The 17,753-nt window shown below is 42.6% G+C and overlaps 1 protein-coding gene across 17 annotated transcripts in view; it reads left to right on the forward strand.

Moving 5' to 3' along the window:
- frmd4a (FERM domain containing 4A) overlaps nucleotides 1-17,753 on the forward strand; it is a 125,317-nt gene that overhangs the window by 88,166 nt on the left and 19,398 nt on the right. For all 17 annotated transcript variants that reach the window (XM_078167958.1, XM_078167962.1, XM_078167961.1 and 14 more), the window contains exons 3-11: nucleotides 4,510-4,604; nucleotides 6,459-6,551; nucleotides 9,361-9,445; nucleotides 12,360-12,416; nucleotides 13,193-13,215; nucleotides 15,381-15,464; nucleotides 15,574-15,639; nucleotides 15,734-15,791; nucleotides 16,019-16,105. In XM_078167958.1, coding sequence (XP_078024084.1) covers nucleotides 4,510-4,604; nucleotides 6,459-6,551; nucleotides 9,361-9,445; nucleotides 12,360-12,416; nucleotides 13,193-13,215; nucleotides 15,381-15,464; nucleotides 15,574-15,639; nucleotides 15,734-15,791; nucleotides 16,019-16,105 — 648 coding nt within the window. The remainder of the gene's footprint in view (nucleotides 1-4,509; nucleotides 4,605-6,458; nucleotides 6,552-9,360; nucleotides 9,446-12,359; nucleotides 12,417-13,192; nucleotides 13,216-15,380; nucleotides 15,465-15,573; nucleotides 15,640-15,733; nucleotides 15,792-16,018; nucleotides 16,106-17,753) is intronic.

Genomic DNA, 17,753 nt, shown 5'->3' on the forward strand with positions numbered 1-17,753 from the left:
GCAGTTGACTGCTGCGTGGTAATGAGAGACCATGACTGTGTGTGTCTCAGTCAGAACCAAAACATGTATTATTGATAATACTGTAAAGATAGCCTGCTTCAAGACCTAAAATTTCCACATCTAAAATGTTTCCAAGCACTTCAAAGAGACCGAGTGTCGCTCTCGTGAATCATGGCTCTCCTACTTGGAGAAACAATAGAACCTATCAGAGCCTTTGTGGATCGGACTACCAGTTCCTGTCTCACAGCTCAGGACTTAAAGGTATACTATGCAGGAATTGATGGTTACTGGTTTTCAACAGTATTGCCAGCAAAAATGAAAGTAAAAGCCAACCCTAGATTCACGCTTGTTTTGGCACAAGTTTTGCCCGCTTGGGTTTCATCTCACTGTATTTGTGTTTGTCTGTGCTGCTTCCACGATTTTTGTAACTTTCTCTTGGATGCTAATGCTTGCAGTCTGGCATAGGGCTGCATGATACTGGAAGAAAACTGAATGTGCCTTACTTTTTTTTCTGTGATATATATTGGATATGAAAAAATACAGGAATTTTTACTAGATGACTCTGAAGACTTTTCTTAGGGGTAGGATGGGAAGTTAGGTAGTTTAATGCACTGGCTGACTCATCATGACACCATCGTGTTCATGTAATACTCAATCCAGGCTACAGTCAATGCTCTCGCATGCCATATCAATAATAGTGGGGTGTGCTTTGGCTGTTTATCAGCCAGACTTTTCTTGTTGCTTGACGTTAGTGTTAACGTTACCTTTCCAGCCTCTCAGCTCTGAACTGTAGTTGGGAGACTTCTGGTTTCTTTAGGCTAACTCAGTTAGCTTTAGCCTGGCTCGTAGCTGGTAACTTGCTTTTGCAGTCCGGCAACTCTGCGATGAAGAATGGTAAGAAGACGTCATAATAACACTAAGGATAGACCGATATGGATTTTTTAGGGCCAATGCCGATACCGATTTTTTTCCATCACCCTTAGCCGATGACCGATTATGGACTGCCGATTTTCTTGAGCCGATATTTGGGGCTGATGCTGCTTTTGCTCCCTCAATTTACATAAAAAAAAATGACACAATGATAACAAATATTACAGGTCTCAAGTTTAAAATAAGAAACATTTATTGAACAGTAAAAAATACTAAAACAAGATGGAAAGTTGAGGTAGAACAGGTAGAATATTATTATTATTATTATTATTATACATTCAAATAAAAAAAAGAGTTCAGTGCTCTTAAATCTTCCAGTAATGTCTTTATAAAAATAAACAAATATTTAAGCTGAAGCATAAATAAAACAACAACTACTGTACACAGTAGGATTCAACAGCTTTGTTCAAATTAACCACATACTTTCAAATGAAAAAAAGTGCCAGGGAAAAATAAATCTGCGAAGCCATGCGCGTATCGGCCGATGCTGATACAAGTAAAAAACTCAAATATCGGCCCGATATATCGGCCGGCCGATGTATCGGTCTATCCTTAAATAACACTGCATTGAAGAGATGTTCTATTTCCCATGTGCAACACATGCAAAACAAGGTGCTTTTTACAGACGTTATACTGGAACCTGAGCTTATCTAGATAGTTTCTGCTGCTGACTAATGTAGCTTTGGAAAAGCACGCGCTTTACTGTGTCTGTGGTACATGCCAGCCTTGTTACTGCACTTTCCTACACACACTCACATGCAGGAGAATCTGACTTCCCATAACAAATACCGCCAGACACCTTTAACCTGTCTTAAAGGGGAAAACTTGGCTGGTGACATAAGTCATAGAAAATGAGAACTCATTTTGTGTCAAGCAGCAAAAAGTTGTAGCCTAAAGTGTTTGAGTTAATTTGCCTTACTTGACATTGCACGTCCTGCAATGCAAATATTGTGCATGCACACAGTGCAGCATAGATACTGAAACAATACATTGTGCAGCCCTAGTCTGGCACCTGGTCGCTACCTCACTTGCACAGTGTGCCCGGGAACATCCCTAACACAGCAAAATAGAAGAAAATAGTACAGGCAGAGGGCAGAGTCTCTGGAGATAAATTCATTGCCACACACTTCTATCAGGTTATAAGCAAAGATTGACAGGGATTAATTTTGTATGAGTCTATAAACTGTTTTTTAGGAAAATCCTGCATAGTATATTTTTGAAGTCAGCACTTAGGTTGCTGCTCTTGACTTACGAAACTGCATGTGTCCTTAATATGAATAAAAATGTAGCACATTCATGATGTTATTCTTTGCTAATAGAGGTGACTTTATTATTCTTACAGTAGATATGCATTTGAAAGTTTGCTTTTGATGATAACCTCAATATTCCTAAACACAGCAGTAAGAGAGTCTTCTAGATACTTTAAAAAAGCAGTGGGATTTTGTAGTAGGGTTAGATCAAAGGGACATGGGGACAGAAGCAGCTCGTACAGTAGCCATGTCTTTTTTATTTAACACTTTTAGCGGGTACATAAATCTGATCCATGGGAATATAAGGCAGAATCAGCCTATATGTTACAGAAGCTTCTCTCTGTGGCTGCTATTCTCTCCAGAGCCTTTTTGTGTTGCAGGATCACTGTAGGCGTCGTGCTTATATGAGATCTAGGTCATTGGAGTTGTGTGTGTGTGCATGTGTGTGTGTGTGTGTGTGTGTGTGTGTGTGTGTGTGTGTGTGTGTGTGTGTGTGTATGTATGCTTGCTGTGTGCATGACATCACCTCCTTCTCTTTAAATAGCTCTCAGCAGCTTCTGTCACTGAAGTTGTAGTTGTGCAGTGAGTAGATAGTAGAGGTCCTCGGGGGGGGGGGGATTGTTAAGAATGTGCATACTATGGCACATGTAGCTGTATGGTGTGTGTGTGAGTGTGTGGATATAGGGTTGCACACTGTATGTTTTCATCTTGTCCTCCTCAATCCTAAATGTACACAGCACAGCACATGTGTAGATCTTGTGTGTTGTCTTGTGTGTTGTGAGTGGGCTGCATGCATGTACGAGCTCTTGTGTGCATATGTGCATGCAGATTTGTGTGTGTGTATGTGTGTGCGTGTGTGTAATGAAAATGTAGGCAGTGAGGCACACCCATGGTTAACCTCAGGGTGGGGTGTGCTGTTCCTCAGGATGTCACAAACCAGCAGCATATGGCAGCAGTCCCCGGCCTCTGCTTGGCTCTAAGATGCTCTACATGCTCTGAGCGTCGTGATGAATGGAGGTTGTCATCATATATAGCTTGGACAGTACTCCACAGTATTAACTAGTTAGAAAGCTCTTATGCTAGCTGCAGCCCTCTTCCCTGCAATACAGTGGTTGAGCCCAGAGCCATGACTCTGCAGTAGATGTTTGGGTCAGACGGGCGGAAAGGAGGGAGGGAGGGAGGGGAAGGGCAGGGTACCTGCACTGTCAGCAACATCCACACACTCCATCCATCTTTCTCGCACTCTCTCTCTCATTTATCTCCTCCTCTCTTGCTCTTTTCCCCAGTGTTTGTCAGAATGCTTAGTCATTGCAGTAAATCAATAGCTGATAGAATACAATAACATAAAGTTCCACACATGTACTTGTTCCAATTAAACTACAGTGCAATAAACCATTATACCAGGGATACTCAGCTTGCTTTGCCTGGGGGCCACTTTTGCAAAACGAGAGGAGGCCATGGGCCACTTAATAAAGCAACATTAATAATGTTTATTAGTATATATAATATATGAATTGCCTGTTTTCAACCTTGTAGTGTTTGCTGTCCTCACTCATCTTTGCCAAGAGGCAAATCAAGTTGCATCAGCCTCACATGGCCTAGAGATGCACCAGTCCAGCTTTTTCAGTTTTGACACCGATCCCGATGCTGTGGCTTTGAGTATCAGCTGATGCCCGATACCGACCCATACCACGGTTGACCTAAAAAGCTATATACCTTTACATGTAGAACAGAAAAGACTGGAGGCATCAGGCATTGATGACTGCACAGTTCTTTCCTAAGATAAAATGAAACAAGATTAAACAGATTAATGCAATGATGAACTATTTATTCTTAACAAAAATAAACAATTGTGCAATAGCAGTTGAAATAATGTGAAATACCTCCACACAGCAGATTCTCTCCTTCGCTATATGACGTATGACGTAGCTCGCGTCGCAATAGATATAAAGGGAAAGGATCGCCTCATCCATCAATTTTGATGATATTGGGGCCGATATGAGTGTTTCTAGGATTTGAGGACATTGGGGGCTCAGTCTGGACCTCTGTCAGGTGTCTGCGGGATCCTTCCCTGGCGCTTTTCTCAATACTCATGCTCCATGTTGATGATTTCTATGCACTCTGACACGTACTTTACATCCAAAGTACAAAAAAATTCTCAGTGTTATTCAATATTTTCATTGAGAATTAGAAAATGGTTGGTGTGCTACCCAGCACCCTATGGCAGGCCAAATTTGGTGTCACGGTGCTACACTCACACACAGTGAAAGTTATAACTGATGAATAAAACCATAAGAAGTATAATACTAATATTTCTTTCTCCCTGCAGCCCAAGCTGATGGCTAAGGACTTGCTGGACCTCGTGGCCTCTCACTTCAACCTCAAGGAGAAGGAGTACTTTGGAATTGCATATACAGACGAAACGTAAGTCACACTCAAATAGTAATGCCGTTGAAAACTGCCACAGCACATGGTGTATCATTAGCCCAGAGCTATCATGTTTGTTGGATTGGGCTTGTCAATGCTGCTCCATAACACTGTAACTACATTCAGACTGTCAGTTACACTTCTGTTTTGATACCCACTTTCTGTCAACAGACTTGTCAAAGCAACACATGGGACATGTTATACTAGGAGTAGACAATAGGCAAAGTCAGTTAAAAAGTTCAGGTGCAACCGTTAGGCTGGTAAACAAAGCAAAAGGGCACTGGAGGGGAGCGTACAGTATGTGATCATGTTCGTGTTTCTTTAGTCTTAGAAAACAAGTGAACTTCTTGCATCTAATGTTGAGGACCCCATGGTGAGCGCAGCTGTGGATGTAGATGACAGAGGTGGAAAGACTGAATTTGAGAATTTTCTGTCAAGTTGTGAGCATCATGTGTAGTAGCAATTTTGGTTTCCAGTTACTTCAAAAAAGCCAAACCGCATTTAAATGATTTCTGCTTCGGGTTTATTATTTGAAATATTTTTGCTTTCAACATGTTTCCACGTGTCTTTTCCAAGTCCTAAAGCTATTGTGAAATACTTAAGAGTTAACATTAACAAGATGCTGCACTTTGAACAAAAGCACCACAATGAAAACTCCAGTTTCCAATGCATTGTTTGAGTTTTACATATGGTTTAAGAAATCTTACAGTAAAATGTGGCTGTTGGTTTTGGCCTGTTTTTGTACTGATGAATTTCCATTGTGCTTTTACATACGTCAGTGTACTTGGCCTTTGTTTATTTAGGTATGAAATGTCTCTTAGACTTAAAAAAAATAGATATCCAGTTTATAGTTTTCACTTCTCTTTTACTCACAAGTGTAAGGGGGTGGCTACCTTCATTCAAGTCAAGATAACATGGTCATGAATATCACACTGAACCATAAACTGAATCCCTACATATAGAGGGTTTTGATGTTATGATTGTCTTGCTCTGGGATAGCAAAAGTTCACAAGTCGATGTCTGTCAGAAGGATTGCTATGACAGCTTTGCTTGAGATGCAAAAATGACATTCAAATTAGTTTTATTGTGTTTGGTGACCTACAAAGAAGGCAGCAACACAGCATAGTCCAGAACAAGTCATGCAAACATACAGATGATTTACATACAGGCAAACATCACCATGGCCTCTGTTTTCATTTTTTCTTTTGTTTTATCCCATGCACCAACTGAAGCCGAAACAACCCTGGCCTCTGCTCTATGGCATTTACATGGCTGTGACACATACTGTAGCCAGCGTCAGTCCAGTAAGGCAATATCAGCTTTGCTTTAGTCTTCGTCCCCCGGGACTAATTCTATGATGTGTAGATTTGTTGCGTGTGCCTGGGGAGAGCAGACGGCTGAGCTCTGACCGCTCAGTGGTCAAAGAGGCCGTTTGGGAGGGAAGGAGTGAGAGAGATTGAGAGATAGAGACAGAAGGAGGGGGGAGATTGAGAGAGATGTTGCTCAGTTGCTCAGGAGACCATGCAGGGTTACCAGGGTGACAAGCTGTCTCTGCAGTTTTTCTCGCTGTTGGAGGGGGACAGAGAAAAGAGAGAAGAGAGGGGGGAGAGGAGAGTGGCAAAACAGAAGGGAAGACATGGTAACAGAGAAAGAAAAATGGGGAGGCTTAAAGGTAGACTATGCAGGATTTTTCTTCCCTAAAAAACAATGCAGAGACTCGTGCAAAAGGGCATTCCTGGGCACAGTGTTTTTCAGTGTCATGAGATGAAGTTTCTGTGTATCTGTGTAGGATGTTCAGACATGTCTGAGTAACAGCATTGATCAGTTTTTTTGTTGTTTTTGTCTCATCAGGGGCCATTTTAGCTGGCTGCAGTTGGATCGCAGGGTATTAGAACACGAGTTCCCCAAGAAGTCTGGTCCCATTGTCCTCTACTTTTGTGTCAGGTGAGTCTTTCTTTCTTTATTAAATTAATCACCTCACTTACACTAACCACGGTCTCTGATTGCAGGAGTAAATGTGTGTGAAAGCGACAAACAAAGATGGAGAGCGTGTGCTTGTACGTGTGTTTGTGTACGCACATGCCTTCATGTGATAATAGGAACAGATTAACAAGGTTAGTTATGACAGGCCCCTATGAAATTGCTTTGACCCTGGTGTTTAACTCCCGCCACAGGGCCTCTCAGCCAATCACGCGCCTCTTAGACCTCATCAGTATGCGCTGCATGCAATCACGTCAGATAGCTTGGCTGTGACTGCAAAGTGCCATATTCTAAACAAGATGGAAGAAGCTTTCTCTTAGTGGGAGAACCCTCTCCTCCATCTTTTCTCTACATCAGTAATATATATTTTTATGCAGAAGCACTTTGATAAGAAAGTTCACTTATCAATCTAATGCCAAACTGGTGCTTGACTCATCCTGTGATGAGGCATGTGCCCTTGCAGTGCGCTCCTCTTGCTGTTGCTGAATTCGAGTCATCTCCTCAGTTAAAGCCAACTCTTCTTTGATCTGTTATGACTGGGTTATGAAATAACCCTACCATCCCACAGTTCTCACTCAGCCTTTTGCACTGCCCCCACTCACATATGGAACACTCCTGACTCACACACAGGCATCGGATCATGTGTGTTGATATGACAGAAATACAAAATGCGCTCGTTTGTGTGTATGTGGGTGTTTAATCAATAATAGCCAATTGGAAAAGATTGACAAAGAGAAACACGCACCTGACCCGATCTTTCCAAACCTCAAATGAAAACACACTCAGTCCTTCCAACCCACTCACCGCCCCAAACACACACTCACACACATGCACTCTCAGTTAATACCCCCATAAGGGAGAGCAAGGGCTTTGTTTTGGTCCACTGGTGCACTCTGTCCCCAACATATCGCTATGATGTCATATTCACCCCAGGGACTGAGTCTTGACTAGCAACGTTCATAGTAACGTGACGCACATTTACTCTGCCAGACAATGTCACTGAGTAGTCATTTCCAGGTCGACATTTACAACTCAGCACATGTCCCGGCACAATGAGGGGACTGTGTAGCAAAATCGTATTCTTAGCACATAGACTTATTGTTCACCCTGTTTAGTGAACAATGGTGTCATTGTGCAGCGTGAATGATATAATCAGAAGATGTGCAGATAAGTATATGTGGCTGCTGTTACTGCTGTTTTAACCATCTCCGCTATTTCAGTTAGGTTGCACTGACATTCACCATCTTTCTTTATATGGTCAGCTGTAGAACCATGTGAAACAACCATGTATGTGTGTCTGTGACGGTCAGAGTGGGGGTCACAGTGTGCGTATTTACAGAGACTAATAGGCGTTTGACGGTGTGTCGGTGGTGCTGTGACATTTTGAACTTTGACACCATTTTGAAGCCTCACCCCCCCCCTCCCTTTTTTTCTCGCCACTCAGTCCAATCTCTAACCTCAATCTCGCCAAATGTCACACTGACTACACACCCCTCACACACACATCCCACCCTTTTTCTTAGACCTGCGTACTCTTGATTCAGGACTATAATAGAACAACTATCAGCCCAAATGTCAGGCCTGAATCCATTATCAGTTGGAGCATATTGTTTTCATTAGCACAGTGTAAGGTTGAGTGTGTGTGTGTGTGTGGGTGTGTGTCCGTCTCCGCACAGGTGCGTACACGTCATGTATTTGCATGCTCATGTGGTATTTGTGCAATGTGTGTGTTAACAATAAATGCTAGGCAGATGCCCACCTCCTGCTGATTCAGTGGGTGCCTTTTTGCATGCTTGCTGCTGTGCTGGTAGAGTGTGTGTGTGTGTGTGTGTGTGTGTGTGTGTGTCATCAACACTGTGGCTTTAATTAAATGTTCACACTGAATATTGACAAGGCTCCTCTCATTCTCTCTTGCAGCTCAATGGGTAACGCGATTTAAGCCCTCCAATATTGATCCTCCTACAATCCCTCTCACTCAATACCTATACACTCATATGCACACAAATTGACACGCTCATTCACGTGTGTTCATAGGAACATGTGCTTAGGTCACATTAGGGATAACAATAGGCTATACAGGCTACTGAAGGTGTTTTAACATGTTATATTTTAATGTATGTTTCCACCAGAGAAGAGCTAGTAATGAGTAGCTTCCTAGCTGTGTACCATCGTAGCTCCCCTCTGGCTCTTCATGCATTCATGAGCTAAATTTAGACTGCATTATTATGTGTGTCCTCCTCAACGCTCTGCCAGAAGTGGGTTACTGTGCTTCTCTCTCCAGTATGTGCCACTGTGTGTGTGTCTGTGTGTAAGTACTGTATGTGCATGTGGAATCACTACACACTGCTGATGATGCAGAGAGGCAGACAATGTGTGAAGTGCATCATGTGCACATTCAATGCGTGTGTGTGTGTGTGTGTGTGTGTGTGTGTGTGTGTGTGTGTGTGTTCAGATTGTGGAATGTGCTCACACTAACAAACTAATCATGGATCATTGCCAGCCACCATGGTGAGAGAGGGAATTGGTTTAAAGTGAAAGGATGTTGGTGTACACAGGGTCAGCCTTTGGTATGGTGTGCCCCCCTCTGGTCACTGTGGTCATTGCAACACTGCCATAGTCTGCATGTTTAATTCGTCCTATATAATTTATTTATTCATGAAAGCAAATAGATCATAAACCTCGATGAGTTTATTCATAGGACTGAAAGTCAATTTATGCCATTGTTCCCTTTGCTGTTGCAAATGCATTAAAGCCTTTATGTCTGTGTTTTCAGGTTCTACATAGAGAGTATATCCTACCTGAAGGATAATGCCACTATTGAGCTGTTTTTCCTTAATGCCAAGTCCATCATCTACAAGGTAAACTCATTATTATGTTGCCATAATGTATATTCCCAATACTTCTGAGTTGTGATAATGTAGGGGTGGATCTATCCTGAAATGCCTTTCAAATATAGGTAGGTTTTTCTGGACTTAAAAAGCTTGTTTGCTAGAAGAAGGTGGAGGTGGGTATACATTACTTCAACTTAGAATTATGTAGAGCAAAGGATTTGATGTCGTGCCACTTCATTACCCCATTTTTGGTTCTAAACGAGAAGGCCAGCTTGGACTTCGGTGCTCGACGCTGCTTTGGTGAAGCAGAAAATGCGTACCATTTGCATCAGCTGTTACCCATCATGTTATGTGCTGCGCCACATTCCAGCAACTGGCGAATAATTTGACACAATTTCTGCCATCTGTCAGTGTTGACGCACATTTTTTTCAGCTGTTAAAATAAACACCGACAGCAAGCTGCCCAAAAGGAAAGGCAAAGTGGCAAATATATGTTAGTACAGCCAGTGATTAACTTCCCTTTGGAGAGGGCGGTTTGTATGTTTGCTAGGAGTGAGGGGAGACTGTCTTTGTCAGTTATCTGGTTCACTTTCTTTTATCATTTGTGTAAGTGCTACCTTTGTGCACAGATATACAATAATGTATCCTAGTTAATGTACAGCAAGTGTCAAGCAGTTATTTGTCCAGAAGAGGGCGTACCTGGCCTGAAGGAAAATGATGGGGCAGAGATGTCCCAGTCAAAACCCTGTAGAGAACTGTGATGATGTCACAAGACCCAGTGAACAGAGAGCCAACATGTCTCACCTGTAGTGTTTAAAGTTTCAATTGGGTCAAAAGTGTGTTGAGTTTAGTGCATCATACACAGTTATGCTGTATGCAAGGGGTATAAATGGGTGCCTTCCTTAGCTAATGTTGTCGTAGGGTAAATTTTACCTTTTACATTAAGTTAACATTTGTGGCTTTAGGTTGTCTAGTTTAAGCCCAGTTGTTCCATATTTAAAGATCTGTTTTTTATTTCTTCCGAACTGGATGCGATGCGAACAAGTGAACATCAGATTAATTTAGTTTTTCCCAGTGAAGTTGTTCTGACTTGCTCCGTGCATCAGTGAACAGGCTAAGCGATGTGTCACTTGCTTGAAAAACCGCTCACCCTGGCTCTATTTTTGTGAAGCTTTGCACACCTTTTTCAGAGCAACAGTTGGGTATTCTTTAGGATTGATCAGGGCTCGATAGGCTCCCTGAATGTTGTCGTCACTTGTAGTTTATCTGAACAATTTTTTGTGCTCCTTCCGCCAGATTTCGTTCGCTCACTGTAGTGTCCATTAGGAAAACATTGAGAATTGACAATGACTACAGCCCCTTTACCACTGGACAAAAAAACCCCACTAACTTCCACTTACATTTCGATTTTGTCTTTAGTGGGAAGTGTTAGTTAATCAGCATTCATTCTCGGGACAAATGATTCTGCGGCAGTCTTGGGTATTTAATGGGTGCCATTGTCAGTCAGCAGTGATTGAAATGTGACCGCCTGGTGGACACACTAATTTTCGCCAGTGTCCAGTGCGACCGTCGTTAACATTTCTTTGTCATTTCAGCCACAAACGCCATCGGTCTCTGTCTAAGCAGTGCTCAAACAACCTTCCAAAATAGTCAGCACCAAGTTTGATAGAGAGATTAATCAAGTAACTGATTCAAAACGAAGTAAGCACTGTAACATTTTCACTGGTATGTCACACTTGTGACGTTGAACGTGACACACCAGGGGAAAAAAGAACAGAAAGGCATACTTGTTTACTGTCAAGGGTGTATCGCCTATGTTTTTGTGGGTTTTCCTGTGTATAAAAAAACCTGCCTGTATGTACTAAATTTGCTTGAAAAAGGGCATCCAAGTAGTCGGGGATAGACTGTCCCACAAACGGAAGGTTTTTGATTCAGTCCCATTTGTAGTTCTGAGAAAATGTCCTTGGCGAAGATACCTGATCCCTCTGCTCATTTATCACATGTCACTCTGATAAGAACGTCAGCTCAACACCAGTGATCTCTCTACCAGCTCCAGGGGTAGATGATCCTGACGACCCCATGGAGGGAGAGAGCAAGAACAGAAATGTCACATAGTAGTTTTAGAAGATACATAGCACATACGCAGACATTAAAATACAGCTGTTTAGGATGTATGATCATCTTCTGTAGTGAGAAACACTCTCTGCCGTGCTGTGGGAACGCATAAAGCGCAATAACACACACTATGTGACGATTTGTAGCCACGCTGGGTGGTACACTCATGGTGGGTTTGTACGGTCTAGTGTTTCATCCTGGCTGTCTGATCTCCCAACCAATTAAGTGGTGGATTGTAAAGGGAACATTCCTGACATACTTGACCCACTACTCACTGCCCACTAACCCCCTCCTTCTCCTCTTCAATGCAGACATAGCATTCCATCTGTATGTACACACTCATGGTCGGTGATTACATGCACAAAGAACATCGCTAATTATCATGCAGCGAAAGACTCTCCGTTCCTTTAGCTCTTCCCCAGGAATGTCCACATGTCCCCAAATACCTAAAAACAAAAACACAATTAAAACACTTTTGGAAAACATACTGAGCAGTCAGTAACCAGAGCATCCATGCCTACCCTCAGCCCCTAAACCCCCCTCTCCCATTCCCCCTTAGTTTGCCTCTAATCTCTGCGCTCCATCCACATGAAGAGGTCATGAAATTAGAGAAGGGAGAGAGGAAAAATGGAGGGGGGAGTGGAAGGGAGATGAAAGGAGCTAGCAGCTCCTCTTGGATAAATGGATGATGATCAGAGAGGCACGTCCACTTTTACTGCAAACATCGGCACAGTGTGTGTTTTATTTATTTACTTGCTGCCAGCAACTAAGAGAATGTGTCATTCACGGCCCCTATCCTCTCTTCTCTTTTCTCTTTTCCTCGCAGGAGCTTATTGAAGTGGACAGCGATGTTGTCTTCGAATTGGCTTCCTATATTCTACAAGTAAGATAAAGTGTGTTTGCGTGTGTGTGGATGTCTGGGTGGATATCTGTATGCAGCCAAACACACCAGTTATTCTGGGGGCTGCTGCTCTGAGAGGAAACATTTCTGAAACAGTGATGTTTTCTTTCAAAATGTCTCCAGCAGCCTTTGATTCTAATTGACGCTGATTAAACTCACATTATCTATTTCAGTCATAATTGAGGATGATTAAATTCACATTATCTAATGCAGTCATCAATCTGTCAGTGAACTGCAATGGCGCTCGGAGGTTTCAAATCCGAAAAACCTCAACTGTCTTTGTTGGTAGCAACATTCTTGGCTACCAGCGAGATTCTTGGTGCAGCCAGTCAGTGCTAATATAACACAGAGCAGCAGGGAAACTCTTTTACTTCACAAATTCTCCTCAATGCCAGCCCTTTCTCTCTCCTGTCCCTTTCTCAGAGTAGGTCAGTCCTAATGATGCTGCAAGGTTGTGTTACACACAGACTGGGCTGAGTGGTTTGGGTGTGTGCGCGCGTGTGTATTTGTGTGTGTGCTTTCTATGCAGGTGCAGATGCACGGTATCAGGTATCTGCTCTGTGGGCCTTCGGAGGTTTCACTCCAGATGGAGGTTTAATGTTTCTCTCTGATTCCAGCACAGCAGACCTGATTGCTCATTCACCAATGCAAACAGAACATAAACACACATTTTATGGTCACTGCTTGGCACTCACATATCCATATATGTAAATACTTTCTTCTCTCACTACTTTTCTTTTTTCCTTTCTGTTCCACAGGAGGCTAAAGGTGATTTCACCAGGTAAGCACATTAGTAACTTGGAATTCTGTCTCGTTGTCTGAATTTTATTCCCCAGTGACAAGGGTAGTTGGGCTGATACATGTTGATTAAGGAGGGAGAGGAACTTTCTTTCTGAGCTTGATTTAAACCTGTCCCCCCTTCTATCCTGCCATACCTATTCCTCTTTGGTTCGCTTTTTTCAGCCTGTGGTGCCACTCATGAGAAAACCACGTATTTGTGTTTGTACGTGTTTTGATCGTCAATGTATCTATAATAGGGCTGCAACCAAAATTTTATGTTTTGTCAATAAATTGTCAGAAAAACGTGAAAAATGCCCTGTGTAATATTCCAGAGGCCAAGGTGACATCTTCAAATTGTGTGTTTTATTTGACCAACAGTGCTGAATTCAAAGCTGTTCAGTTTATTATCATATATGACAAAGAAACGCATCAAATTGTCACATTTAAGAAACAAGAAACCAGTAAATGTTTGGCTTTTTTGCTTTAAAAAATCACTAAAACCATTTTTCAGTTATCAAAATAGTTGCCAATTAGTTTTCTGTTGAGCGACTGATTGATTAATCGACTAATCGTTGCAGCTTTAGTGTGTAATGAAAGACAGAAAGCCTTTGGTGGGAGTGACTTTCTTTGGGGACATGAAAGATATCCTAATAAACTACCAGAAAATGTGAACCTCAGTTCAAAAATCAAACTAAGTATCAGTCTGTAAACTCACATGAATTAAACTCTATAGCTGTGGAGCTTTCGAGTCGTGCACATGTTGCATGTGGCTCTTTAGATGTACATCTGTATGGTGTTGGCCTAAATGTATGTCACCCCTCATCCCTTTGTTGTAGCACAGATAACAGACTTCAGCAGTCGTCACCTCTGACCTCATTTCCGCCAGTGAAAGAAGTAAATAAACACAATATCCTGCAGAGGGCTGGAATGAGACACACTGTGGAGACATTCTTTTCACCCTCCTCCCCCCTTTCCTTACCCTCTTCCTCCTACGCACACATACCTCCCTTCTCCAAAAGCTTTGTAGACCTCTGCATATCTCTTCAAAACTATACACCATACCCCTCCTCCATATTAAGTTGCAATATATCTGCCACTGCTGCTCCCCTAAAAATACCCATTATGACAGCTAATATATTGAGTTCTTAGATCATGTTGCTGTAATAAGTGTGAAATCATTTTCCTTTGTCAAATACAAATCCATTTGTTCCAAGACTTTCCTTGAATCAAGAGTAATTTTCTTGATATTAGAGGAATAAGCCGTCTGAGTCTTATCCTGTTCACCTTCTTTTAATAATTTTACAGGTATTAGGAATTTCAGTATTCATTTCAAGGTACTTAAAAAACATTTTAATTCTGAATATATGATTTAGTGGCTTGTGAAGACGAACATGCCACAGTGCACACGTTGTATTTGTTAAATTGCCTGTCCGTTCATGAAGTGCAATGCCGTGGTTATGCACACAGCCACGTATACCTAATGAGTAGTTGAATGGATATCAACCAATCCAGACACACAGCTGTGTTCACACATTGAACAACAGGCGAGCAGGGTGGATGGGATCTCTTCCAGGGCTTTAGCTCATAGGTTGTCATGTTCCCAGGGCTTTCCCCAATCCTCCGAGGCCTTGGCGGAGGCTGGAGAGAGGCGAGGGGATTAGAGTGGGATATTAAGACCTCCTGCAACTGGAGGTCTGAAAACTGAATCTGGGGCCAAGTCTGTGCGTGGTACCCTGTCTCATTTACGCTGTCTCGGTCTTTATCTTTTCCTCCATCCCATTTTTATCTCCTTTTATCTTCCTTTATTCATATTTCATGTCTGTGAGTCTGTCGCTCTTCTCTCTCCTGTCTCCAGCTGTCAGTGTCTCTGCAGCTGTTCGGACATAGACAGCGCCCAGTCTCTGAAATAGAGAACATTTAGGCAATCAGCATTCATTCCTGTCTCTTGACTAAACTTAGTTCCTCTCCCACCCGTTATCCAAAGTTAACATTTAATTTCTGAGACAGTCTTGGGGAGAATTCAGTTTTGCACCAACATGTTTCTTTTCCTACAGTTCAGTGGTGTCGTCTAGTCAGTTTTTGACTGACGCTGTCAGGCCTACAGCAGAGAATGATTGTTCTCGCAGAAGTAGTGTTGACCATGTCTCGTGGTTTCCTCCCTTACAGTAATGATGCAACCAGGTCTGACTTAAAAAAGCTGCCTGCTCTGCCCACCCAGGCCCTAAAGGAGCACCCATCTTTGGCCTACTGGTGAGAGACTAGTCAGTTATCCAGAAAAACCACCACAACATTGCACAAGCTGTCCTTGTCTTGTTTTCCCCTCCTCTTAATGTTTTTCTTTTCTTGTACTGTCTCACAGTGAAGACCGGGTCGTAGAGCATTACAAGAAGCTCAACGGGCAGTCCAGAGGGCAAGCTATTGTAAAGTAAGTGTGTGTGTGTCTCTGGTTGTGTTTGTTCACTGTGTTGAAGGCTGCGTTCTCTGTAACTCTAACATGTCTGTCTCTCTGCTCTCCACAGTTATATGAGCATTGTAGAGTCTCTGCCCACATATGGAGTACATTACTATGCTGTAAAGGTACAGTTTTACTACTCTGCCTTTTCTTTTTTCACACACACACCACACACATTTTTGTTGACTCTGGACCTGCAAGCAGGGAGTTTGGGATTTGGAGATATGATGGAGCTTAAAGCTATTTGTATTCAGTCTTTCTCTGTCTGTCTTTTTCTTTCCTTTCTCTCTCACTATCAAGCCCATACACACGCAAGACATTTCCTGAGGTATTTTTCTGTTGTGTATTTTAGGACAAGCAGGGGATCCCATGGTGGTTGGGTCTGAGCTATAAAGGCATCTTTCAGTACGATCACCAGGACAAAGTCAAACCCAGGAAGGTGAGATGATGCTCTGATCTCCCTGCACCACAAATTAAACAGTCCTCTGCACAGCCTTCAGTTACTCTTTTAATTTGCTTTAAAAAAAATCAATTTGTGAATCTGAATACAGTATTCTGTGTGTGTAGCATTTACGACTTCCAAGATGTATCTTTATTCTAGCACATATTCTTTCACCGTGTTTTTTAAGAGGAGTGGGTAGCTCATGTGATTGAAATGTTTTCACGGCCACCACTGTCTATTTTTTCCATTCAGTAAGTCAGGACATTGTGTTTGGGATGAGCACTAACAATGCTGTACAAATACAACTGTCTGGAGACGTTCAGTCTTGGAATGTTTTGCATCCTGTCCTGCTTTTATTTCTGTGAATGGCGTCCTCCTCCCAGTCGATGCAACCAGTGGCTCGTCTATGAAAAGCCTCTCTCGCCTCACCTCTGACCTCCAGCCATGTTTAGGGCCTTGATCTCTGGCATTTAGCCTCGTCTTATAGGGTGTTAATGGGGTTAACAGCATCTCTGCATGCTAACCGACCACCAGGATACTCTCACACACGTACTCTGATACTACACCCATAAACACACACACACACACATTAGTGAACTCTGAACTCACCATCCTGATGAATACTTCCTGTCTGCCACAGCTTTCCTGTTTGCCACGAACATTGTGCTGCGTGTGTGTGTGTGCGTCTTGATTGGGGCATTCCAGGGTAAAAGTCTGTCGCACCACTAAGCACCATCCCTGCCAAACAAATTCCCAAATGTTGTGGCTGCTTAGGTGTTAAAGCACCATGGCGATGGAAAAAATGCAATCCACTTAACCGCACATTGAACTCACAGACACAAACACCACAGTTACTTTAAAGCCACAAGAAAAAAGGAGGAGAGGGGTTTCAGATATTTCAGAGAGCTGGAGGAAAGAACGAGTTAATAGCATTCCTACACAAGAGACTTTTCAAGCATTCAGCTGCCATAGCAACAACTGGTATGAGTCATTGGTCTGTTAAGCTTCAGCACTGACCCCCTCAGTGTCTTCCCCTCTCTCTCTTTCTTTCTCCCTCACCCTCTCACACACACATTTAAGAGCAGAGAAAGCAAGACTGGGTCACCTCACTGAGTGCGATTGTAGTCTAAGGAGCTTGACCCAAAAGAGATTTGTGGACTGCATGTCTTGTTAATGCAACATCACAAGACTGACTAAATCCAAATGAACACAGTAAGGGTTTTTTCCACTCATAAGGCAGACAAAAGAGGGTGGGTGGCGCTCCTTTTCAAAGGTGGTCAGTGTTTCACAGGAAGGAGACACTCACAGAGGGCACTAGGAAGCTGGTTATGGCAGTAATGGGAGTCATCGCTATTCCAACAAACTAGAGGAAGAGCAGTTGTTTCGGTGATTAGTCAATCAGCTGGCCGGTCCATTACCAGTAACCACTGACTCACAGTGTAATCACTAGTTTGTCACTCCGCAGGTTTTTAGTTCTGTGACTCAGTGAGGCGGAGGCAGAACACTGATTATGAGACATTATGGGCTAATTACTGGCTTTTGTCACAATTAAAACAGTCGATGTTTTTAACACCAACCTTTTTTATTCATTAATAAGCAACTAAGTGACTGCAGAATACAGTAGGTGTGTGTGTGTGTGTTTGTG

This window comes from Epinephelus lanceolatus, chromosome 5, assembly GCF_041903045.1.
Source record: "Epinephelus lanceolatus isolate andai-2023 chromosome 5, ASM4190304v1, whole genome shotgun sequence".
Lineage (NCBI taxonomy): Eukaryota > Metazoa > Chordata > Actinopteri > Perciformes > Serranidae > Epinephelus > Epinephelus lanceolatus.